Source organism: Schistocerca gregaria, chromosome 4, assembly GCF_023897955.1.
Source record: "Schistocerca gregaria isolate iqSchGreg1 chromosome 4, iqSchGreg1.2, whole genome shotgun sequence".
NCBI classification, from domain to species: Eukaryota; Metazoa; Arthropoda; class Insecta; order Orthoptera; family Acrididae; genus Schistocerca; species Schistocerca gregaria.
The window spans coordinates 95,233,293-95,260,498 of NC_064923.1; the positions used below are offsets into that span (position 1 = coordinate 95,233,293).

General features: G+C 40.5%; 1 protein-coding gene across 1 annotated transcript in view; it reads right to left on the reverse strand.

Moving 5' to 3' along the window:
- Positions 1–27,206, reverse strand: part of LOC126267614 (SCY1-like protein 2) — a 966,784-nt gene that overhangs the window by 74,811 nt on the left and 864,767 nt on the right. Inside the window, exon 15 of the mRNA XM_049972914.1 lies at positions 18,255–18,511. Within this exon, the coding sequence (XP_049828871.1) occupies positions 18,255–18,511 (257 nt within the window). The remainder of the gene's footprint in view (positions 1–18,254; positions 18,512–27,206) is intronic.

Consider the following 27,206-nt stretch of genomic DNA (forward strand, 5'->3'; position numbering starts at 1 on the left):
TTTGTGGGCAGGAGTTTTTCTTTCTCAAGGAAATTTGTTATAGTTGAACTGTGAATTTGTTGAAGGATTATGCAGAAAACCAATGTCAAAGATATTGGTCTGTAGTTGTGTGGGCCGTTCTTTTACCTTTCTCACACACAAGAGTCACCTGAGCATTTTTCCAGTCACTTGGTACTTTGGGCTGGACAAGAAATTTGTGATAAATGCAAGCTAAGTAAGAGGCCAATGATGTAAAATACTCTTTGTGAAACCAAATTGGGATTCCATCAGGACCTGGTGACTTATTTTCTTTCAACTGTTTCAGTTGTTTCTCTTCACACATGGGAGTCTGTGAGGTTGTCAAATGAAGATATATTTTTATGATTCTCCTATGTGAATGATTTCTTAAATGCAAAATTTAAAGCTTCAGCTTTACTTTTGCTGTCTTCTACTGTCACATCAGACTGGCCAGTGAGTGACTGGATAGGAGCGATGTTACGTAACATTAGAATCTCTATACTGATGGCATCAATTTGGTCAGACCTGTTTGTAGTTACAAGGTCTAAAATATTTCCAGTGCATGTGGGGTGTCGAACTAGATGCTGAAGACAATTTTTGGAAAACATGTTCAGAAGGACTTTGCAAGACTGTCTGCCTCTATCTTCTGGTATGAATCCATATATTTCATGTCCAACTAATATTGCATGATCTGGGTATTTCCACATTACTGACTATAGACCTTCTACCAATGACTCTAAAACTGTCACAGCAGAGTCAGGTCACCAGTAAAAAATCCAACAATTAACTTGATTTTACCTAGACCTGTTCTAAATGACCAAATAACTTCACTGTCAGACTCAAATTCAACCTCATTAGAGACAATATTTTTGTCAAATGCAATAAACATGCCCCATCCTATGGCATCAAATCTATCTTTTCGATATAAATTCCATGAATTGCTAAATATCTGAGAAGTTTCTACTTTGGGTTTCAGCCAGCTCTCAGCCCTGAGAATAATTTGAGTGTGATAAGTTTCCTATAGGGCAGTGAAATTAGGAAATTAGTAACAAATACAATTTGTTATTAATACAATGTACTGATAAAATTTTGACAATTGAAGTGTCTTTACTCTGAACTTGATCTGATTTTGATATCTGTGAGTCATCTGGTAAGTGTTCATCAGAGAATCTCAGCCTACTGTACAGCATATAAAGCCCCCATGTTCACTCCACAAGCACTCTGCTATTAGAGTAGCTCCTTCTATTGTGTAGTGTACCCCTGACCTATTAAGGGGAGTCTTACAATTCCCTACCCAGTAATGCAGGTCCAGAAATTTGCAGCCATTGAAGTCAATGAAGCCTCTGGTTGAGACCCCCCCCCCTACATGGATCCAAACCAAAGCACCCTGATTGACTCGGGGAACAATGCTGCAGATTGTGAGCTCCACTTGCACCCTATGCATGGGGCCAGCAGCCTTCACCACCTGTGCCAGCTGCCTGTATGAACTGAGGATGGCTTCAGAACCCAGTGACAGGCATCATTTGTGGTAACATGAGCCATGACATGCAGATGACTGCACCTTGCTTGCTCGATAACTGCAGGCAGTGCCTCCTCCACATCTCAGAAGAGACACAATGAGTGCACATTGGCTTTCTTTCTGGCCCTAATGGGCTCCATAACATAACTAACACTGGAGGTCCCAATAACTAGTAAGCCCCTGTCCCTGTGTGCCTGCTTGGACCCTGTTGGAGGAGCACCCATCTGTCCATTTACAGTACGAATGTCTGTGGCCTTTTGCCTCAAGTGACACAAACATGTTACCACCTGACACTCATCCATCTGTGAGCACTAACCCACCATGTCGGATGCACTGGGAGGTGCATCGGTAGCAGAACCTGTGGGCGACATGAACAAACCCTGAGGAGTCTCTCACAATGCACCAGATTCTGTGCCACCACTACACCCTGAGACAACAGCCTGAAGACAACTGACAGCATATCCAAATCCACATTCAGCTGTTCGTGAACTGTGGCCAGCTCTTTCTGTGTCTACATGGAACATGCACATATCCTATCCATTCCAGTATTACTAACTTAAGAATTGACTATAAAAGCACAGGTAGTTTGGTACCGTGCGCCATGGAATTTGAATCTGTGCTAGTCATCATGGACGTCAAAGACCCCTAGAGGCCTCTGCACCATCGCCTCGTAAGCCGTGGCAGCGCGCGCCTCCTGGCCCACATTTAGTGTGAGGGCACCACAGTGGAACACGTGGTCCCAGCAGCCAATAGTGGAGCCCACGATCATGTATTTAAGCGCCTGCCTCTCGCTCAGCCAGTGAGTCTTATTGCTGCGTGCATATTGACATATTGCCTCGACAACAGACGGTGTGTTTACCATTCTTTGTTTTCATTACTAGTGGACGTCTTGGATTCATTTGGTTGTCTCTGTCACCCTGTTGCTTCTTATGTGTTGTCATTGTAAGATCTCTCTCAATCGTCCGTTGTTGGTTTGTGTCCGTCCTTTCCGTTCGTTTGTTTGTTCATGGGCCGCTCTCCATTTGGTCCCACCAAGCTTTCTCAGCTACCCCGCAACAATTTCGGTTGCAGTTACAACAGGTAGAAACCGAGATATGCAACTTGTTAAGCATGTCACATGTCATCAATGGAGACTGATGCTCTATGAGCTGTGAAACTGGCTGTTCAGCAGAAAAGAAAACTGTGGTATGGATTGCCTGACAATGCTTTACAGTTGCAAAAACATGAGATTATGCCTTTTAAATAGCTAAAACATGCACGAAATTTAAGAAATGTACCACTAAGAAAACACAGAAGAAGCTAAATACGTAACTTGCTACTTTGCAGGTCTGTACGAGATGACAGTAGGAGCCTGACTGACTCTTACTAGGATCCTCATGTTTCCCCTCAATTACTTAATGTCACTCTTGACATATTGAGCTTACTTTGTCTGAGCTTCAGAGGCATTTTCTCCTTAGTTCAGGGTCATATCCATAAACGCAACTTTCCTCACCAGTGGCAAGTTTGGATTGTACTGAAGCAGTTATTTAAGTTCCCAGCAGACTTCCAAACAATGTTCCTTCTGATTGCCTTGAAGCAGTCATGGTGTAAACCTGTCTGCAAGCCTTCTCATCTTTAATTCTTCTGACAGAATATGCTCACATGTAGCTTAACCCTAAGCTGCAACTTATTCCCTAGGTGTTACAGAGGTCTAGGACAGTCTGTCTGCAGTCCTTCAGAATCAGATCCCTCACTTTCTGAGCATTTTATAGTGTGATGCAATTTGCTGGCTGACCAGAATTGTTGTCACTATCAATTGGTGTATGCCAATTTTTGAAATACTTATACCAGTCATAAATCTGTGACTGGCATAAAGTGTTGTCACCAAAAGTTTTCTCCACTTTCTTGTGCATTTCTGCAGTGGTTTTTCCAAAGTTTTAAACCAAACTGCATGCAGACACATTACTCTTTCGGGACAGTCATTCAAAAACTGCAAACTCATGGAAACATTACAAACACTAACAATGTACCAAACCACTCAGCTCACCACCACACTCTACACTGGTGTATGGAGAGACACCTAGTGGTATTTCAGTTAATTTGTAACCATTTACACATAAAATTCAAATATTTCAATCTTTTATATACTACCTTGCATCTGAGGGTTAAGAAGCTCTGAAGCTATGGTTTAATACTACTCTTTTGTTCAGATACACAGGTTGCTTCAAAAATTGTGCATATGCTTTGAACTGACATAGAACGTTTTATCATGTTTCATTCCACAGCAGAACAGTTGTGACCAGCAGCTGTAGTAACTGAGGGAAAATCACTGAATAAAACAGAAGCGATTTCTGGCATTCCCATAGGTAGTGTTATAGTCCCAAATTGTTCCTTATATACATAAATGATTTAGGAGACAATCTGAGTAGCCACCTTTAGTTGTTTGCAGGTGATGCTATTGTTTATCATCTAGTAATGTCATCAGAAGATCAAAACCAATTGCAAGATGATTTAGATAAGATATCTGTACCGTGAAAAAAAGTGTAAAGTCATCCACATGAGTGTTAAAAGGAAGATGTTAAACTTTGATTACATGATAAATCACACATATATGAAGGCCATAAATTCTACTACATACCTATGAATTACAATTGAGAATAGCTTAGATTGGAAAGAGTACATAGAAAATGTTGTGGTGTACGCAAACCAAGGACTGTGATTTACTGACAGAACACATAGAAGATGCAACAGTTCTACTACAAACCATATAGTGGAGATGCTGAGTCGCAGATAGGCGCAACAAAAGACTGTCACAAAATAAACTTTCAGCCAACAAGGCCTATTTCAAAAATAGATCTCTCTCTCTCTCTCTCTCTCTCTCTCTCTCTCTCTCCCTCTCTCTCTCTCTCTCTCTCTCTCTCACACACACACACACACACACACACACACACACACACACATACAAACACTCACACAAACACAACTCATGCACATATGACCACAGCCTCTGGCAGCTGAAGCCAGACTACGAGCGGCAGCAGCAGCGCGTGATGGGGGAAGCAACTGGGTAGGCATAAGGAGGAGGCTGGGGTGGGGAGGGGGAGGTAGAGCAGGGTAGGGATGGTTGTCAGTGAAGTCCTGCTGGGGAGCATGCAGGAGCAAGGTGGAGAGAGGGTAGGCCAGCGAAGTGCAGCTGGGAGATTTGATGGAGGGCAGAGGAGAGGGGGGTAGAGGAAAAAGAGAGAAATAAAAAGATTGGGTGCATTGGTGGAACAGAGGGTTGTGTAGTGCTGGAATGGGAACTGGGAAGGAGCTAAATTAGTGAGGACAATGACTAATGAAGATTGAGATGTTGGTGGGTAGGATCCATACGACACAGATTGTGAAGCAATCATTGAAATGAAGAATGTGGTGTTGGATGGTGTTCTCAGCAATGGGATAGTCCAGTTGTTTCTTGGAAACAGTTTGTCAGTGGCCATTCATGCAGACAGACAGCTTGTTGGCTGCCATGCCCATGAAGAATGGAGCACAGTGGCTGCAACTTAGCTAATGGATCACATGACTGGTTTCACAGGTACCCCTGCCTTTGACGGGATATGTGATGTTTGTGACTGGACTGGAGTAGGTAGTTGTGGGAGGATGTATGGGACAGGTCTTTTATCTAGGTCTATTACAGGAATAACACACACTGAAACCTTTGCCCTCCGGGAACTACAGTAACATGCACAATGCACCTCAGAAAACTCTCCACCCTGCTCACTTCCTACTTCTTTATTGGAGTACCACTGCCCACCACATATACAACAACCTCAAAACCTCCCTCAAACCCTGTCTCGCAGACCTACTACTTTTACCCCACCATCCAAAATGCCCTCCCACTACCACACAGAATCCAGAACCTAAACAGACATGAAACACCATTATGAACCTTCCTTCCAAAACCCTAAGGCCCACAGAAATATCAGTCCCTTTCAAATGCCTGACGTTTTGCACTGCTCTAAAATTCAGTCATGCAGGACTTGTTAAAGTTCTTCTCTCCTTCTCTCAGTCACTACAGTGGAAACACTTTTCCACCACCAATCCTACCAATCAGACTCAACCAAACATCAATGTTGAACTGTGCTTGACTCAGTTCACTCCTCCATCCAACTGTAATCCATCCCTAGTGCCCCAAATCAACCCCTGTTAACTTTCCAGAATTTCTTAAGCTCGAACCTTGCATCACCATGATTCCAGAAATCCCTCAACATCCAAACTAATCTTACATCCACAGAAAGAACTGCAGTCCACCAACTAAAACCTGATCCTAACCTTATGACACAACCTGCAGTCAAAGGCTCCACCACTGTTGTTTGACAGGCAAGGATTACCTGACAGAAGGACTCTGTTAGCTGTCAGATAGCCACAGTGACCCCATTCCAGAAATCCAGCAGCATCTCCAGTCTCTCCTCAAATACTTAGGCCCATCCCAGAATCTCTCCCTAGAATCCATCTCTCTGCTCACCCCTACCACTCCCCACACTTCTGCCTTCTACATGCTTCCTAAAGTCCACAAATCCAACCACTCATGATGGCCAGCCATTGTGCCCACACTGAAAGAATATCCACTCTCATAGACCAACACCTTCAACCTATTACCCATAACCTACCCTCCTATATAAAAGATGCAAACCATGACATGGATCGAGGGTGAGGACACCCTATCCAGAACCTTGACACCTTCTCCCCCATTCGCTTCAGCTGGTCCTACTGAACCCAACATGCCACCTTCCTAGATGTTGACATCCACCTCAAAATAGGCTACATCACTAACTCTGTCCATATCAAACCTACTAACCACCAGGAATACTTCCACTTCAACAGCTCCCACCAGTTCCATATCAAGAAGGGGGTTCTTTCATACAGCCTAGCCACCCTGAGGCCTTTACTGAATGTAATTACCCTGACAACCTTGTACAAAAGCAAATCTCCCATGCCTTATCTTTCCAGTTGCCAACCATAGCCAAAATCCCACCGTCCAGCCACAGAGAAGCATTCCTCTCATAACTCAGTACCATCCAGGACTGGAGCTACTGAATTACATTCTCTGCCAGGGTTTCAATTACCTCCCATCATGCTCAAAATGAGAAATTTCGTGTCCACTACCCTTCCCACCCCTCCCATGCTGGTATTCTGTCACCCACCAAACCTACACAATATACTCATTCATCCCCACACAAACCCTGCTCCAAATCCCTTGCTTCATGGCTCATCACTGTAATAGACCTAGATGCAAGACATGTCCCATACATCCTCCCACCAACACCTGCTCCAGTCCTATCACAAATGTCACCTACCCCATCAAAGGCAGGGCTACTTGTGAAACCAATCATATAAGATCTGCAAGCTGAGCTGGAATTGTTGTGCTGCATTGTACATGGCCGTGACAACCAGCAAGCTGTCTCTTTGCATGAATGACCACCGACAAACTGTGGCCAAGAAGCAAGTGGGCCACCATGTTGCTGAGAACATTGCCCAGTATGAATTTCTTCATATCAGTGACGGCTTTAGAGCCTATGCTATATGGATTCTTACCACCAACACCAGCTTTTCTGAACTGCACAGGTGCGAACTCTACCTGCAATATATCCCACATTCCCATAACCCTCCTGACCTCAACCTTTGTTAGTTATTGTCCTCACTGATCTAGCCCTTCCCTGTTCCTATTCCAGCACTCTATTCCACTAATGCACACAGTCTTTTTACTTCTCTCCTTTTCATTTACACCCATTCCTCAGCCCTCTATCTCACCTCCCAACTGTGACCAGCTGCCCTACCCTCTCTCCACCTCATCCCTGCATGCTCCCAGCAGCACTTCACCATCACCTACTCCTACCTTGGTATCCTGCCGCCTCCCTGCCCCAGCCTTCTCCTTACCCCCACCCAGTTGCCTCTCCTACCATGTGCTGATGCTCCTCGTAGTCTGCCTCCAGCTCCCAGAGAGAGTGGTCATTTGTATGTGAGGTGTTTGCATGAGTGATTGTGTGTCTGTGGGGGGGGGGGGGGGGGGTCAATTTTGACAAAGGCCTTGTTGGCTGAAAAATTATTTTGTGACAGTGTTTTTTTTATGCGTATCTGTGACTCATCATATCCACTATATGGTGCATAGTAACTATCCTTTTCATAATGTTGTTACATTCCATCCTGGATTTTCCACTGTAAGACCTACTACAGAGACTGCCTACACTGTGCTTGTCCATCCTCTTTTGGAGTACTGCTGTGCAGTGTGAGATCTTACGAGACAGGACTAATAGAGTGCATTAAGAAAGTCTAAAGATGAGCAGCATGTTTTTTATTATCAAGAAATAGGCGAGAAAGTGTCATAGACATGATACAGTATTTGGGGTGGACATCATTAAAACAAAGGCATTTCTTCTTGTGGCAGGACCTTCTCAAAAATTTCAGTCACTAACTTCTTTCTCCGAATGCAAAAATATTGGAAAAAATGGTCATCATAATAAAATAATGGAAATCAGAGGTTGCATGAAAAGATATAGATGTTAATTTTTTCTGCACTGTTTGAGAGAGGAACAACAGCATATTATTGTGAAGGTGGTTTTATGAAACCTCTGCCAAGCATTTAATTGTGATTCACAGAGTATCAGTATTATGAAAGGAGAGTTGCTACTCACCATATAGTGGAGATGTTGAGTCTCAGGTAGGCACAACAAAAAGACTCTCACAATTAAAGCTTCCAGCCATTGGCGTTTGTCAATAATACACACACACACACACACACTTGCAGATGCAACTCACATACATGACTGCAGTATCAGGCAACTGAAACCACTAGTTCCAGTGAAACCACTGGTTCCAGTTGTCTGAGACTGCAGTCATGTGTTTGAGTTGCATTTGCATGAGTGTGTGTGTGTGTGTGTGTGTGTGTGTGTGTGTGTGTGTGTGTGTGTGTTACTGATGAAGGCCAATGGCTGAAAGCTTTCATTGTGAGGGACTTTTTGTTGTGCCTATCTGAAACTCAGCATCTCCGCTATATGGTAAGTAGCAACTTTCCTTCTCATTATATTGTTACATTCCATCCTGGTTTACCATTGTTCGATTCACAGAGTGTCCCTGAAGATGTAAGTACAGACAGCATAAGATCATTATCCACAGTGTTGAGAATGGCTATGATGTGGGGTCTGAGTGGGGCACAATCAAATTGGGAGTGTGCCTGGGATCAGTGTTGGGGCCAGGGGCTGCTACTGTTCCTTATTTATGTAAATGATGTGCCCTCTAGTATTACAGGTGATTCTAAAATATTTCTGTTTGCTGATAACACTAGCTCCCCATTTCCTAAATCTCACCACTCATTTTTTCTTCACCTCTTTTCCATCCTCTTGTACCATTTTGCCATAAGGAGCAGCCACAGCTCTGAAAGCTTGCAAAGTTCATTAGCCTTTCTAAGTGTGTGTTATCCTGCTGTTGCTTAGTCAGTAGATTTTTTGTCTATCCAGTTAAATTATATTTTCAAAAACTAATGAATGATTATTTCTGTTGATGAAATAAAAGGTTTAATAATTATGAGACTTATTTTTCTCCTGGAACTTCAGATCAAAACAAAGACCCACAACTGTACAGATGGCCATTTCCAGACCTGATGCAGAAGAATAGAGACATGCTATGAACAAAGAGATACAACATTTTGAAGACAACAGTACTTGGTAAATCACAAATTTTCCAGAAAGTGGCAGTGTTGTGCAGTGTAAGTGGTGTTCAAGATAGGAGTCAGCAGTGAAGGTAAAGTGTGGCATTGTGCTAAGTTTGTGGTAAAATCAGAAACCAGACTCCTGGGAGTTACTCCAATGAAACTGTGGTAAGGTGTTCTACGCTTAGAATTCTAATAGCTATATCTGTTGAAGTAGATTTAAACATCACACATATTCATGTGAATGTGGCTTTTTTAAATTGCATTCTCAAAGAGAAAACTTTATCAAAGAAATCTGAAGGGTATAATCTTTATAATAATAAAGATAAAGTTTTGAAGTTCAAAAGGGGTATTGGTTAAAACAATCATCCCGAGTGTGGAATAAAAGGGTAACTGATGTTATTAACTGTCTTGGGTACAAAAGGTATAGACTAGTACCTTGCTAATTAATAAAACAAAAGTTACTACAATCTTATTTGTCGATGATTTATACACTTTTTCAAATGATGCCTGTGAGAGTGAATTCTTGAAAAATTAAGCTTGGTTTGAAGCAAAGGGCTTAGGAATAGCTAAAACCTGGTTAGGGATGGAAATTAAATGTGATAAGATTAGTGAATTCAGAAGGATGTATGTTGAAGTAGGTACTGGGAGATGAAGGAGCTTGCACACGATAGAGTAGCATGGCATCAAACCAGTCTCAGGACTGAAGGCCACAACAACAACAACAAGATTAGTGAAGTGTTAGCTTGAAATCAAGAGAAGTAAATAATCAGCTATTGGAAAGGTTCAGTATGACAAATTGTAAAATTGCAAAAACTACTATTGGATCTATACTTGATTTTATGATTTGAAAAGAAAATAAGAATGATGATTTCCTTTATAAAGCCCTAATGAAAAGCTAGATGTATTTGCCAGTACTCATAAAACCAGATATTTGTTTCCATGTGCATTATTTTAGTCAGTTTCATAATTCATATTATGATAAAAATTGGAAATGTGCTAAGACATTTTGATATATTTGAAGGAAACTAAGATTTATTATCTGTAATTTACAAAAGCTGATTTAGAATTCTGTTGTTTTGTAGATGCAGACTGGGCAAATTGTTCTTTAGATAGAAAATCATGTGCTGCTTTTATTTTTAAGTTTTGTGACTCTGTAGTTTTATGCAAAGTGCTAAGCAGGCAACTGTTGCTCTTTCTAACACAAAGGCTGGATATATGGTTCTTTCTGAGGCTTGTCGAGACTTATTTATTGAAGAAGCTTTTATATGAACCGATAAGCTATAATAAGCATAAAACTTTATTTGTAACCAGAGTGTATTAAATTTTCCTGTCAATCCACCAAAGCATAAAAGGTCAAAGCATTCCGATAATGTTCGAATCATTAGTACATGGGAAGGTGTATCCAACAAACCTGTAAAAATACTTTACTTACAGACAAATGATATGCCAGTAGTAGAAGGGATTGAGGAAGAAGAAAAACATTATGAATTTGTGGACTAAATGGGTCTAGGTATTTTTAAGATGATTATTTAAATGTTTTGAAGTGGGAGTGTGTTAAGATTTGCCCAAGAATTTAAACGAGTATCTGTGGTCTCATTGTATATATTGTGAGCCACTATCTTTTGTATGTTCTCTTTCATTTAATATGGTTGTTTTTATCTTTGCTTTTGATATGTAATAAACTTTTAGTGTTCATTGTGCAGTGCAGTAAAATGTGTGAATCCTTCTTCACATGAAGATTTCTAATAGTGTTAAGTGTTATGTCAATCAGTCTTCCCAATACAACAAAATAATGACAGAATCCTAAACATGCAACAGACACCTCAGCAAAGGTTATGCTCCACACAGAAGTCAAATCAATTGGCAAAAAAGAAAGACACTTCATCTACATTATTGTCCATTGAAGAATTTGAATTAAGTATGCTATCTATGAAGTTGACATTTGCTGGAAGCTATACAGAAGCTCATACACAGCAAATTATTCATAAAATACTTTCACTATTGTATAAGTATCAATTCATAACTTATTTAGAATCATCAAAGATTTTCATAATGAAGTAATGATTTCCAAGTTATTAACAAGAGGTAAAGTCATTAAATGCATGAAGAGCAACATAATGGAAAACATAATGATTTTGTGACTATATGCTGTCCAGATTTTTTCAACTTTACCAGTGCTGTCCAAAGGCTTCATATGAATACAGGTTTTGATCTGAAAAAATGTATCTGGAGTAAAAATGTTTCAAGTGTATCAGAAGATGCTGCACTTCTTTCAGCTGCTGCATTTAATCTGTTTGTGAGCTGCCACCAAATGCAAAAGTGCTTAATTAACAACATACTGTGAATTCATTTCAGTGTACCTTCCAACAAATCTGAACTATATAAACATAACTGACATGCCGACACACTTTACCATTACTTTTGATATCCACACTTCAGTTATATACTGTCCTCATATCATACCTTAACAAGAAAAACATTAGCCATTAATTAGAGTATGAGGATTAGTTGTAACATATTTAGATACATAGCACTAGCTAAGGGATCTCAGTGGAACTAAATACTATTATATCATTCTGGGCTTCCAACAAAATGAGCTGGTTCAAACTTCATGAGCTTTTGGCTCAAGACTGCACAGTCATCTTTAGACAATGGTTGATGTTTACCATGCATCTAACAGTATTAGTCTAATGTAGTCTAATGCTTGTGAATGACTGCTGTCTACACATAATAATTACACAACTGCAGCAGGCCACTGTGTTTTTTGAGGGTCATATGTTACAAGGCTTTAAAAGTTGGCAGACTTTTCATGAAGCCATGGGCAGTAGTAATTCCTGTCTTTCCAAGAACATAATTGGAATTAACCAAATTTAATTAACTGACAAAATAACTGACATAAAGATTCAGATTCTCTAAATTTCAATCACCTATTCTCCTTTACGACTGCAAGGTTTTGAACTTTGACAATATAACTATATTAACATAATTTTTTTGAATCAAACAATACCACTCACTTATTAATTCAGTCAATAATTGGGATTTTGAATAATTTAGAATCATGAAATGGTTATTTCACAATGGATGCCATACTTACAAATAGGGGATTTTAGATGAGACATAATTACAATGTTCCCTGTACTTTTGTGGATAACCTGAAATATGTTATTCATAAGCCAACCTAAAATCAAGTCTTATGAGTCCATGCATGATGTGCATGATTTCAGAGATCATGCATTCATACAGTCCACATTCTGCTTATAGAGGCCACCTGGGTCAACCACTTGTCACACTCTGCTGAGCCACCAAAGAAACAGTATTATATGATTCCTAATGAGTGCTGAGCCTATTCTGTAACCCATCTTACTGTTGTTCAGTCAATGTGCCCAGTGCCATTTACAACCTGCATTTTATTGCATCTTACACGTTTCTCTATAAAGGACTACGCTCCATAAATCGTGTTTGTTCTTGCTATAAAATATTGGTGACAAATGAGGGTTACGTTTTCTCTGCATGTTAGCATCAGTGCTAAGTCACCTGATGAATGTCTCAATGGAGTAAATATTCCAACCTATCATTGCTGACCAGCAGGCTTTTGCAGAACAACAGCTGGCTCCCACCACCGCCCTAAGTCCAGTGGCCTCTCCATGTTCATGGCAGGTCACTCTCCCATCTGTGCAATGGTCATCCTCCCCCGGCATACGATGAATGACTGAAGACTCGGACTCTTATGAGACACAGTTATACCAACATTTCTAGCTTTTTCATATGAATGATGCAAACCTGTATAGAGCTTTCTTCCTTTCCTGTCTTTCACCATGTATTTATCAATTGTTGTGCCAACTTGTGCCTGTGCAAGAACTGGCCAGCTTATCATTTGATGAAATGTGCAAGCTTCTCTCAACCAATTACTGTGGCAGAATGCATGTGACTGATGTGATGCATGCATTGGAAGCTGCTCAGTCAACCCCTGTTAGGCACACTGTAGGTGTTCAGGATGTCAAGGGAGCGATTGCAGCAGTACAACCTTCAACTCAGCATCACAGGGGCTTCCAGTTTTCAGGTCCACATTACCGTGAAATAGTCTTCCCACTTGGTTTTTTTGGCATGACAGGCACCTGTCACATTGTGCAACTCTGTCAAGACTGAGTAGACTGACATTGCTTGATGTCATTTGGCCTATTTCTTCCAATGAATGGGCTACACCACTGGTCATTGTTAAGAAGCTGATGGGTAATCTTCACCTCTGAGGGGACTTCAGTGTCACAATTAATGCACAGTTCATGACAGATATATTCTTTTTGCCCCACCATGATGAGTTGCTTGCAAAATTGTGAGGTGGCCACTACTTTTCCAAGAGTGATTTGTCAGAAGCGTACCTCCAACTCCCCTTGGATGTGGCCACCAGATGCCTTCTTGTTGTCAATACAAATTTCTGCCTGTGCCAATATCAGTACTTGCCTTTTGGTGTCACTAGCATGCCCACAATTATTGAGCATTTTGTAGAACAGCTGATAGCCTCTGTACCTGGCTGCATCAATTACCTAGATGGTATCAATGTTTTGGGTTCTTTCACCAAAGGCCACCTCGATCATCTCGGTCATCATTTTCTTTTTTCCAGTCTGCGGGTCTCAAGTGCAACCTTTCCAAATCTCAATTTTTTTGTACAGGGGTCAAGCCATTGCATCATAATGTTGACACAATTGCGGCTTTGCCACAGCTGACCTCCATTAAGGAACTAGGGGAGTTTCTAGCCAAAGTTGCGTACTACCATACGGTTTTACTGATTGCATCCACTGCTGCTCAACCCTGCATCCACTGCTGCTCAACCCCTGCACACACTTATGCATTATATTCTGCCCTTTTTTGCTCCCCAGCTTGTGACCAAGTATTCATTTTGCTTAAATCTAAGCTTCAATCTGCCTTGTGTCTGGCAGCTTTTCAGCTGGGTCAGCATCTCATGTTGGCTACAGATGCCACTCAGAATGGTCTTGGCATGTTGTTGGTGCAAAAATATATGGACAGATCTGAATGACTCATTGCTTATGCTTCTAAAACTTCAACTCCTCCCAAGCAGCAGTATTCTCAGATTGAAAAGGGGGCTTTAGCAATTGTGTATGCACTCAAGAAATTTCACGTCTTCTTGTATGGCTCTAAGTTCCATTAATCCCAGATCACAAGCTGTTAGTTGCTGTTTTTAACCTTTAAGCTTCGGTTTTGGACAAGGCAGTGCATTGTTTGCAGTGGTGGGCTCTCTTCCTCTCTTGTTATCATTATCAGATCCATTACCAGCTGATGTCGCAATACACCAATGCTGATGCCTTATTTCACCTTCCAATTGGGCCAGACCCAATGTTTGATGAGGATGAGATGCTTTGTTTCTATTTAGATAATGAGAAGCAGAATGCTGTCTGTAGTTTTCTGATCACTAGTTCCACAATGGAATTGACCATTGCCTTGGATGCTGTACTAAGTGGATACTCTCTTACGTGCAGCCCAGATGGCCAGAAGAACCTCCAGGCCCTGCCTTGGATCTCTTGCATAATTATGTCTCCCAGCTCTGCCTTTCAGCATCTGATGGGGTTCTATAGTTAACTGTGAAGGATACTGCTCCCCTGTTGAGATTCTTACTTCCATATGCCATAATGTACTATGGCTTCTGCATGGGAGTCATTAGGTGACTACTTATATCACAGATTTGGCTCCTAGCATGTGTGCTGACTGCACACAGATGGGGACATCACATGCCTTATTGCTGTGCTTATGCTCACTGTTTTCAGCAACATGTGGTCATGACAGTGTCTTTTTCACCCTGGCCAATGCCACAGCATCTGTGGATGTGTCTACATATTGATTTTGATGTGCTCTTCAGTACTGGCTCATTGTAGTGGATGACTGTTCCAAATCTTCCTTCATGGTGCATTATTCATCCATGTCCACAGTGGCCACTATTTCGGCCCTCTCTAAGATTTTTACAATTGAGGGACTTGTGCATACTGTGATTTATTTTTTTGAGAATTTATATCTTTTTCTCAGGCTACTGTTGTTCATCATCTCACAACTCCTCCATTTCATCCTCAGTCTAATGGTGATACTGAACAAGTGGTGGGGATGTTTAAAACTCAGATGCAGAAGAATATATGCGGCAGGTCCCCTGAAGCTGTTTTAGACTGTTTTTTGAATTTGTACCATTTCATTCTGGTGGGAGACAAGAGCCTGGCAGAGCTGATAAATGGATGCCAACCATCGACCCTCCTTCAATATGTAGTAAAATCTAACCTGGCCAAATCTCAAAACACTAAGTAGTTTTGGAAATCACATCATGTTCTTATACTTCTCTTTAAATAGCCACCCCTCTCCCGAAATTGGCTGTCTGCAACTGGCCAGCACACAGATATCTCTGTAACAGATTTCATTAGATTTTGTGATAGGCAAGCATTCGGATAACACTGTTATGTTAGTTTGACTGAACTACTGTGCCTACATAGCATGATACTAACATTGTATCCATGAAAGGACATTCTGCTCCCCAACATAATATTCATGACAAATACATTTGTAAATAGTCTGAAACTGAGGAATATCTTTATGTCTTAAAATCTTGGGTGAACTAGTAAATATGCAGCCTAAAAGTGTTCTTTTAGTTACTGGATCATGTCATTAATGTTGTTCATTTTACTGCAAATTATTTCATGTGCACTGTCACTTTCATTGTTCTGTCACTGCATATTTTGCCACTGTGAAACTTAACAATTCTGTGACTATGATTAATATTTGGGTGAGTTTTCTCTCTTATGTGTTCACAATGGAAGAGGTGTGCATCCCTTTACTTGTATAAACTGGAAACTGTAAAACCGGAACAGGCCATCAACTATGGTATATTGCAAAAAAAAAGTGACATAATTATCTTTTAAAATTCATTTCTTGTTCAGTCTAATCATTTGATAATATCCTTCATATCATTAGTTTCCTGGATATATTTACAGTACAGCATGACATGAAACTTCAAGTTATCACAGAACAAGTGCAACATCACAACATGCGTTCCTTATTTTAGCGACCTCGGCTATGGAGGCAGACAGCTAGAAGAAACAGCAATAAATGTAGCATTCCTCATGTTCTGGGGCTCACAGATAGGAAAAGAGTAAAACAACAGAAGTCACTCCACTATCAAAACCAGAGGACTGTGAACCTTGGAGGCATTGTATCTCATTTGAGTAGCTACTCTGTTAGCCATACATGGCTGAGTGCTCCCCTTTCCAGTCCTCAAACAAGACAAAATCCCTGGCAGTACAAAGAATTCAGCCCATGTCCTATGCATGACAGACACACTGACAGCTCAGAGGTGGACATGTTAAAGAAAGACATTGATAAATCAGATTTCAATCCTCCACAATAATCTGTCAACTGCTGAAGCCTGTGAAGGGCGATCTTCAATGCTGTAGTTTGCAGCAGATGAGGAGCAAAAACACTGACTTATACGGGGCTATTCATTAGTAGCTCTGGGGTTTAAAAAGACAACAACATGAAAAGTACAAGACATATAGAAAATAACTGGGTATCAGTGGATGGTACAGCTCTCCGAGTTTTTAGCTCACATTACAGTAGCTGCTGCAAGTCATTACAAAAGCAAAAACAAAGCTCAGAGTCTCATATAGTCAGCATTCAGTTCTCTGCTTGCACTTGTCAGCAGTTTCTTTGAGCTCCTGATGAATGATTTCCATACAAACTTCACCTTCTCTGATGACAATTGCCATGGCTCGCCTGTTATTTGCTCCATATAAGCAGCCAATTTCATGGAATGTGTTGTACTACCTACTGACTGTTTTGTCTGTTGGAGCCTTTACCTGATATCTGGTATGAAATTGACCTTGAACTGTCACAACTGACTTGCATTTAGTGAATTCAGGAACACACAATCAATGTGTCACTCTTATAGATGTTGTGTTTCTGCATGCCTGTGCCCCCCCCCCCCCCCTCTCCCTACAGTGATGTAATCTGAAACATCAGCACAGCGTGTGTTAAGAGTTAAAACTTTGAGAGGTGCTCCTTCCACTGATATGTGTCACTTCTCACTGTGTCTTTTAATTTTTGGGTAGACGTCTTATGAAACCCCAGAGGTATTTATGAATAATACTATATTTTGATGATATGAATAAAACAGAAAGAAACATTCCACATGGGAAAAATATATTAAAAACAAGATTCCATGACTTACCAAACGGGAAAGCACTGGTAGATAGACACAATAAAAAAACACAGAAACACACACACAAAATTTCAAGCTTTCGCAACCAATGGTTACTTCTTCAGGAAAGAGGGAAGGAGAGGGAAAGACGAAAGGATGTGGGTTTTAAGGGAGTGGGTAAGGAGTCATTCCAATCCCAGGAGCAGAAAGACTTGCCTCAGGGGGAACAAAGGACAGGTATACACTCACACACACACACACACACACACACACACACACACACACACACACACACACACACACCTATCCATCCACACATATACAGACACAAGCAGACATATTTGGCCTTTAAATATGTCTGCTTGTGTCTGTATATGTGTGGATGGATATGTGTGTGTGTGTGTGTGTGTGTGTGTGTGTGTGTGTGTGTGTGTGGCGCGCGCGCGCGAGTGTATACCTGTCCTTTTTTACCCCTAAGGCAAGTCTTTTTGCTCCCGGGATTGGAATGACTCCTTACCCACTCCCTTAAAACCCACATCCTTTCGTCTTTCCCTCTCCTTTCCTCTTTCCTGATGATGCAACCGTTGGTTGCAAAAGCTTGAAATTTTGTGTGTGTGTTTTTTTATTGTGTCTGTCTACCAGCGCTTTCCCATTTGGTAGGTCATGGAATCTTTGTTTTTAATATAATACTATATTTTGATTGACAAGGCAGCAGTGATAACATGGCAAACAGGAGATGTGGTGTAGTAAGCTGAAATGGCATGCGGGGTAGAAAGCCGCACTCTCTATTAGTTTGAACCACGTGATATGGTTGGAAGTCCAGAAAATTTTTGAATAAGTGTGATGTGACAGTGATGAGAGCAGCAGAGTCTGAAGTGGCGACTGACCGTTGGTGGCGACAGGTTGACAGCAGATCCACGCCGCTCCTGTGGGCCAATGCTGGAATGCCGGCGCACAGGCAGGCCACCGCCAGGCGTGCCACCAGGCGATGAGGCGCAGCTAGGTGCCACGCGTATCTTGGGTGGCATCATGAGTGCATTGTCCGACAGCCGCCGGTTGGGGAAGGCGTTATGTACGCGCAGGAAGTTGCTGTCTGGTGACGATGGTGATGCACCAAACCACCAGCCACCTAGCACACCTGAGTCTGCACACAGTACATTTTGCCAAAGTCAGATGTAGACAGTTTTATTTACAAGAATTTTTAAAGGGTAGGGGTGGACCTGGAACAGAAAATATCTACATCTATATCTGTAACCTGTAAACCACTCCGAATTGCAAAGTGGAGGGTACATCTCAATGTACCAGCTATTAGGACATTTCCCCAGTCTGTTCATGTATGGAGTGCAGGGACTGTTTAAATGCCTTTGTGTGTGCTGTAATTAGTCTAATATTGTATTCACAATCCCTATGCAGACTATGTTTGGAGGGTTGTAATATATTCCTAGATTCATCACTTAAAGTTGACTAAAAACCTTTCTAAATAGGTTTTCAGAGGATAGTTTTTGTCTTTCTTCACGAGATTGCCAGTTCAGTTCTTTCAGCATCTTCAGGACACACTTCCAAGGGTCAAACAAACCTGTGGGCCATTTGTGCTGCTCTTTTTTTGTATCCATTCTCTATCCCCCATTAGTTCTATTTGGTACAGGTCCCACACACTTGAGAAGTATTGTAGAATGGGTTGCGTAAATGTTTTGTATGCCATCTCTTTTGTAGACTGATTACATTTCCCTACTATTTTACAAATGAACTGCAGTCAACCACTTGCTTTACCAATAACTTCATGTACATGATCATTCAGTTTCATAACCCTACAAACTGTTCCGCCCAGATATTTGTATGAGTTGAACAATTTATGCAGCTTCTTTCACACAGTACTCCATTACAGATAGCTGCATCATCTGCAAAAAGCCTTAATTGCTATTAATATTGTCCACATTGTAATAAATATACAAAATGAGCAGCAAGAGTCCCAACACACTTCTCTTGGGCACACCTGAAATTACTTCTACATCTCATCCAATGTAACATGTTGTGTCCTTACCAAAAAATCCACTCACAAATTTTGCTTGATATTCCACAGAATCACTCTTTTGGTAATAAGCATAGAAGTTGTACTGAGTCAAATGCTTTTCAGAAACCAAAGCATCTACGTGACTGCCTTGATCCATGGATTTCAGTACATCATGTGAGAAAACTGTGAGTTGGGATTCACATGATCAATGTTTTTGGAATTCATGCTGGTTGACAATGAGGAGCTCATTACATTTGAGCTCAGAATAAGTTCTAAAATTCTATAACAAATTTATGTCAAGGGCTTGCTTTGTGGCACAAAACTATATGCTTCTTTGCTTTGCATTACGATAATGCTTGTATCATGAACAAGTAGGAGTAATATTATGCCTCCTGATTAAAAAAACAGTGGATCAAACTAGTAAATCATCAACATAATGGACAAACAAGACTGGGCCAATGATTGAACACTGCAGAGCTCACATTGTAATTTCTCTCTGTGTGGATGACATAGACTTCATCCTTATATTACTTGGAACAGTATGGTGTAACTGTCTGCATTCTGTAATAGAATATTATGATTAACACAGTCAAATGTCTTTGATAAGTTACAGAAGAGCTGAACTGGTGATATTTTGACATTTAAATAACTTATTATGTGTTTAGTGAATGAATAACTAGCTGACTCAGTATAGTGGCTCTTTTGACAAATATATTGTATGGGAGGAAACAGTTTTCATTTGAATGGGCATATTTCTGAGAGTATTTACTCTAGAAGATTGTGATTTGTGTTGTTTTGTAGTGGATAGCTTGCTCTACACAGAGTTTGGTTTAAAGTCTTTTTTAATCTGTTCCAAATTTATACTCATGAATTTTGATGAAAATTAAGCTGACAAATACATATTTGAGCTTCATAAACAGTTAAATTCAACTAGTTTTGCTGTAGGGCTATGATACTGTGAGTCTTAGAAATAATAATAAAAAAACATATTGATATTTTTATCATGGATACAAATAATACAATTTTAATTTACTGCAACTGCTGTTCAAAGTTCTTTTTTCTTCCAGTATACGAGATCTTCTTATCAGAAATAGGTTAGGCCATCTTCTGCTCACGCCCCAACATCGTGCAGCCCGCCTCCAGTGGTGTCGCGACAGGTGTGAATGGAGGGACGAATGGAGACGTGTCGTCTTCAGCGATGAGAGTCGCTTCTGCCTTGGTGCCAATGATGGTCGTATGCGTGTTTGGCGCCGTGCAGGTGAGCGCCACAATCAGGACTGCATACGACCGAGGCACACAGGGCCAACACCCGGCATCATGGTGTGGGGAGCAATCTCCTACACTGGCCGTACACCTCTGGTGATCGTCGAGGGGACACTGAATAGTGCACGGTACATCCAAACCGTCATCGAACCCATCGTTCTACCATTCCTAGACCGGCAAGGGAACTTGCTATTCCAACAGGACAATGCACGTCTGCATCTATCCCGTGCCACCCAACGTGCTCTAGAAGGTGTAAGTCAACTACCCTGGCCAGCAAGATCTCCTGATCTGTCCCCCATTGAGCATGTTTGGGACTGGATGAAGCGTCGTCTCACGCGGTCTGCACGTCCAGCACAAATGCTGGTCCAACTGAGGCGCCAGGTTGAAATGGCATGGCAAGCCATTCCACAGGACTACATCCAGCATCTCTATGATCGTCTCTATGGGAGAATAGCAGCCTGCACTGCTGCGAAAGGTGGATATACACTGTACTAGTGCCGACATTGTGCATGCTCTGTTGCCTGTGTCTATGTGCCTGTGGTTCTGTCAGTGTGATCATGTGATGTATCTGACCCCAGGAATGTGTCAATAAAGTTTCCCCTTCCTGGGACAATGAATTCACGGTGTTCTTATTTCAATTTCCAGGAGTGTATGCACCAACACATAATCACAGTGGACAAATATGTCACTCCCCTAAAAGAGCTTACTGTTCACTTTGAAGTATTTTAAATGGTGTAGAACTTATATCACAAAGTCATGTGACACTTGATGACATAAGTCATAGCAGTAAAATACGAGCCAGTCAGTTGTACCGAATTAGCGCATGAATATCGGTTAATGTGGAGACTTGATACAATGGCAGCTCCTGCCATGTTTCGATGTGCCCACAAGAAGATGGAATGTTTGAAATAATAGAACAGAGACATGATGATGTAAACATTATATTAGTGGGAATAGTACCATTTTTAAAATAAGAGTTTAATAAAAAATCAGGAACAATTTCAAAATATGGGACAATTAATTATGAGTGTTAATTAGTCAGTTGCTAATCTCCAACTGTCTACAGACTAGAAAGTTGCAATTCTTTAACAACTATTTGGAAATCAGATTCATAATCTTGGAGAGAAAGTAGGGGGTTTGGAAGTGGGAGTTTTGGCTGTAGAAATGAGTAAGGGGGAAGTAGAATCTTAACTGAGTAGTGAACTTAAACAAATAATAGAGATAATTAGAGCAGACAGAAATGAGTCCAAATTAACACTGAAAATAGTTATGCTGAAATCAAAAATATAGATGAAAATTTCAAAACTTGTACCACTAATGTTAAAACTAATATCAAATGAAATGTTTTCCTGTTGTGAAAGATAAATTCTTAGCTGAATAATCAAAAATAGATGAACTTCCAACCTTATTTATTGATAAATGTTTGGAATCTGTCACTTCAAAGGATTTGTATGGAAAGAAGTATCTGAAAACTGTATCTGTTTTTCAAAGATTATTAAAGTTTCACACACAGTTACAGCTTAACTGCTGGTCAAAGTACCTGAATGAATTTTTTTTCGATAGCCATTTTATAAACAGTAGTATAGAGGTTTAAAGTAATGTTATGAATGGATTCATGCACAACATCAAGTTCTGATCTGAAATTCTGTAATTTTCACTCACGTATTTGTCACCGATAAGAAATTACACAAACTTATTTTGAAGCAATACTGTAACAACACTGTTGAGTGATGTAGCTAATTTGTATGGAATGCTTGTTTTTAATGATAAATGTTGTTACTTTGAGCTGACGCTTGTTTCAAGAGAGAGAGTAACCATAATCGGTGAAAGTAAAGCCATATCAATTTTTGTTCAGAGGTGATGTAATTTAAGTATGAAAACAAATTTTAAAAAAATGTCGAAATGTGTTAGAAATCTTATGACACTTAACTGCTAAGGTCATCAGTTCCTAAGCTTACATACTACTTAACCTAAATTATCCTAAGGACAAACACACACACACCAATGCCCGAGGGAGGACTTGAACCTCCGCCGGGACCAGCCGCACAGTCTGCAGCGCCTTTGACTGCTTGGCTAATCCCACGCGGCGCAAATTTAAAGAGAAGATTAATAGTACAATCTGAGAGTAAAGTGCCACATAGTGTGGAGCGTAAGAAATGGAAGAAGCTATCTAACATCACTGGGTAGTAGTGAGGTATAGTGTAGTCTGCCAATTTGTGTTCATCAGAGAACAAGTTACTTTCTTCCTTTTGCTATGGTGTGGGTAGTGCATGAATCTGTATCAGTGGGTAGTGCATGGATCTAGGTCATATAGTACACTTTAATGATTTTGTTAAGTACTATCTAAATGATTTACTACCCTTGCCTCTCAATCCTTCTTAAAAAAAACCTTAATCCTACTCCCAACATCACCACTGCTGAAGCCCAACCTATCCGTGATCTGAAGGCTGACCGATCCATCATCATTCTTTTGGCAGACAAGGGTTCCATGACCGTGGTACTTGATCGTTGGGAGTATGTGGCTGAGGGACTGTGTCAGCTTTCAGACAACATCACATACAAAGTTTGCCAAGGTAATCCCATTCCTGATGTCCAGGCGGAGCTTCAAGGAATCCTCAGAACCTTAGGCCCCCTACAAAACCTTTCACCTGACTCCATCAACCTCCTGATCCCACCAACACCCCGCACCCCTATCTTCTACCTTCTTCGTAAAATTCACAAACCCAATCATCCTGGCCGCCCAATTGTAGCTGGTTACCAAGCCCCCACAGAACGTAACTATGCCTATGTAGGTCAACACCTTCAACCCATTACATGCAGTCTCCCATCCTTCATCAAAGACACCAACCACTTTCTTGAGTGGCTGGAATCCTTACCCAATCTGTTACCCCCAGAAACCATCCTTGTAACCATTGATGCCACTTCCTTATACACAAATATTCTGCACGTGCAGGGCCTCGCTGCGATGGAGCACTTCCTTTCATGCCAATCACCTACCTAAAACCTCTTTCCTCATTACCTTAGCCAGATTCATCCTGACCCACAACTTCTTCACTTTTGAAGGCAAAATTGTGACATTTGGAAGTGGGCAAGGGCTAATCTGAAGCATAGTCTTTCGCTGAGATGCCCAGAGATACCAAGAGGAGGTGTCCATATGATCTCAGTCTGGGTGGCAGGGTGTGGGTGCAGAACTTTCTGGTGGTGACTAAGGAGAATTTAAACAGTAATTAGGAAGTTCCTGCCATAGAGTATGTAGCTGGTACAAATTCTCTGGTCAAAAACCCACAAAGCAGATTTTCTGTGTTTATTTATTCCAAACTAAACCTGTAAGAAATAGTCTAAGAAGTGATTTATATTGGTTTTGAGCCTATGTAAGGAAAACAACAAACTTATTAAAAATGTTGTTCCTATTTGAACTGCCACTGATTTATGTATAAACATGGATTTTTAATGTGCATTAAATTTCATATTACTAAAGAAGTCATGATAGCTCTTTAAGCTCTAACCCAATCTCAAAATGTGCTATTTTTTGTATCTTTTTTAAGCTTAGACATTTATAATTAACTGGAGTCACGAAAATGGTAAAATAAAGAAAGAGCTGCTTCAGCAAGGTCATTTGAACAATATGTCTTAACTGTAGTCCCACCATTGAGTACAGAAATTAACATTGGCGAAGAGTTCTCGGGCTTCTCATCATCTTCTGGCGAAGATGATGAGTATGTCACTTGTCGAAACGTCGCAGTTTGAAGACACTGCCACCCAGCTGGAAGCACGAGAACTCTTTGCCAATATTAATTTCTGTACTCAATGATGGGACTACAGTTAAGACATATTGTTGAAATGACCTTGCTGAAGCACAGTTTGTTCTCTCTTCTGGCGAAGATGATGAGTATGTCACTCGTCGAAACGTCGCTGTTTGAAGACACCACCACCCGGCTGGAAGCCTGAGAACTCTTCGTCAGCTGTATATGCCAGGAAAGCATACATTCACAGAAATTAACATTGTTTGTCTGAATTGCCCTGCCCAGAAACTTGCTCCCATGGAGATGTTTTGAGGGTAGGAGGTTGTGCTGTGATGGACACAGCACCACTACACTTGTGCCCCTTGAGCAAGTTTGAATTTTGCGGTGACCACATCGACTGCCTAGTGAGTGATAGGGGAAATAAGATCAGTGTGGGCCTTAGAGCAGCGAGGTACTCGAAGACAGTATGACTCTTGGGCCTGAGCTGAAAACATGGGATGGGTGATTCGGCCGGTGATTGCTTCCAGATAGAGCAGTGTCTTTAGCACAGGTGATACACTTGGAAGACTTGTCAAGTGTGGTGGAGGTCCTCTTACATGACCACATTAACAAGTTTCGAGATGCAACTGCCACATGCTAATAAAGGACACAAAGAAGAGCTTTTGTAATCATGTGTTAAGGGCAACCCTGAGTATGTATACCGTAAAATTGCCATTTGTCTTTTTCTTATTTGAGTACTGGTGCCACTGGCAGCTTTAGTGTGGCTTTTCAGTTTTGGCTGTAGTACATATCCAGTTGAATCCTATCTGTTAAATTTTGATGTTGTCTACAAAATCTGTGCTTTTTTTTAAATTTGGCCATTGCAAATAACAAACTTGTTTGTGTTTTTTAAAACTTGTACTAATTGGAGGCAATACCTATGTTGATTGTATGAATATTGTTATTACATATTGTACGTATTGCAAGTTGATTGTTCTAGTAAAATTCATTAAGAATAACCCATTTAGGCAACCAGCCTTTCTACCTTTCTGTTACTCTGTTGCAATGTTCAAATTCAAAATTCATGAGTATATATATCTTTTATTATGATGTCTATAATTAAGTAGAGGGTGTAACAAAATGGAATGACCAAATTTTCAGGAAACATTCCTCACGAATAGAGGAGCTTGAATTATCCATCAAAAGTTGTGTTTCTGATGATTAATGTGATTATGAAGAAAAGTAGAAATAAGCTATAACATCAAAGTGTTTGTGGACCCATGTCCATATAACATTCTTTCTTCTTCTACATGTGAGAAATGTTTCCTGAAAGTTTAGCCATACCCTTTTGTTACACTCTGTATATCTGAAATTATATACGTCTGTAATTATGTAGCTTATTCCATTGTATATGTGGATAATTGTGAATAAGGATAAAGACTCTGATTCTGATGATTGTCATGCCACATCAATGACAACCGGTTTCAAACTATACAGGAGTTACTGTAGTCAGTGTATGTAAAAGCATCTCAACAGTGTTCCAGTGATAATTGTGAAGAGAGCTATTTGCAATGGTCATGCAGTCAGGTTCTTCACAAAAGGCCATTGCTCACAGTGACCTTTAAAATTGCACATCTTCATTGGGCCAAATGGCACAGAAACTCAATAGTAACTAACTGATGGCATTTGTGCAACCCGATGAGAGTAGTGATTTTGTCTCTTTTGAAATAAAGCAAGATTTTGAGTGCACTTATTGCGTGTTGAACTCACAGTGTGTGGATGCCATAATTCAGGATGGAGGTGGTTATGAGATGTTTTGGGAGTGTGCTATGGCTGGAGATCACTCCTTTGGATTACCATGGATACAAACCAGGTTGTTATTTTAGCATACTCGGTGGCCAAGTGCTGCCCTTCCTTGTACATTTTGATGATGAATACACCACGAACACTACTGTCCTCTAAGATGAAAACAGTCATGTTCACAAGGCTGTGTGCATACATTTCTCATTTAACAAATACTTACGCTCCCTGTTGCACCTTGACTGGCCTTATAAAAAGTCCAATCATTATCTGCTAGAAATTGCTTGTGTCTATTTGGAACAATAGGTAAAATGATTCCTGCATTTTGATAGCTCTGCTGGATCTAATCATCAATGAGTAACTTGAGCTGGATTAGCAAACTGGTGGAAACTTGTGAACTCTCTTCCTCAATGAACTGAGGCCATTATGAATGCTACAGGCAGTGTTACGAGGTATTAGTGTTGTGTCTCCAGGTGGTGACTAATTTCTTGTGCAGTATGTTTAATATACATGATGTCTAGAAATAATTAATGGGTACGCATATACAATTTTCATTCTGTTGATTCCTGAGTCAAAGGTCTCTTTATCAGAGAGTTTGGGCTCTGCTGACTTGTGTATATATTTAGTCTACTTGTTTTATTTTAGTCAGATTGGTCAGCAATGAATGCTCTTTATGCAGGCTTGATGTTTATTATGAGCTGTGAGGTGCAAATGTTGCATCCATAAGAAGTTAGTAGATGTCTTTAGCAGCTGCATCAAGAGATAATGAAAAAGTCACCATTTCATCTGGAAGTGCTGAATAGTAATTAATCAGACACTTACACTTTACAGCTTAACATCATTGTATTATCAACATCTTTCCTAGTCATTTCAAGTGAGCAATTTTTACTTGAACAGAATAGCAGTGGTTATATGCTACCTTGTTACATCTGATGGCAATGTAATCATAAAAACATTAGTTTGGTATGGAAATTACTGTTGTCCATACATAATGCTTTCTGAACACAGATTATGGTACCCGTATCTCATATTAGTTTATTGAA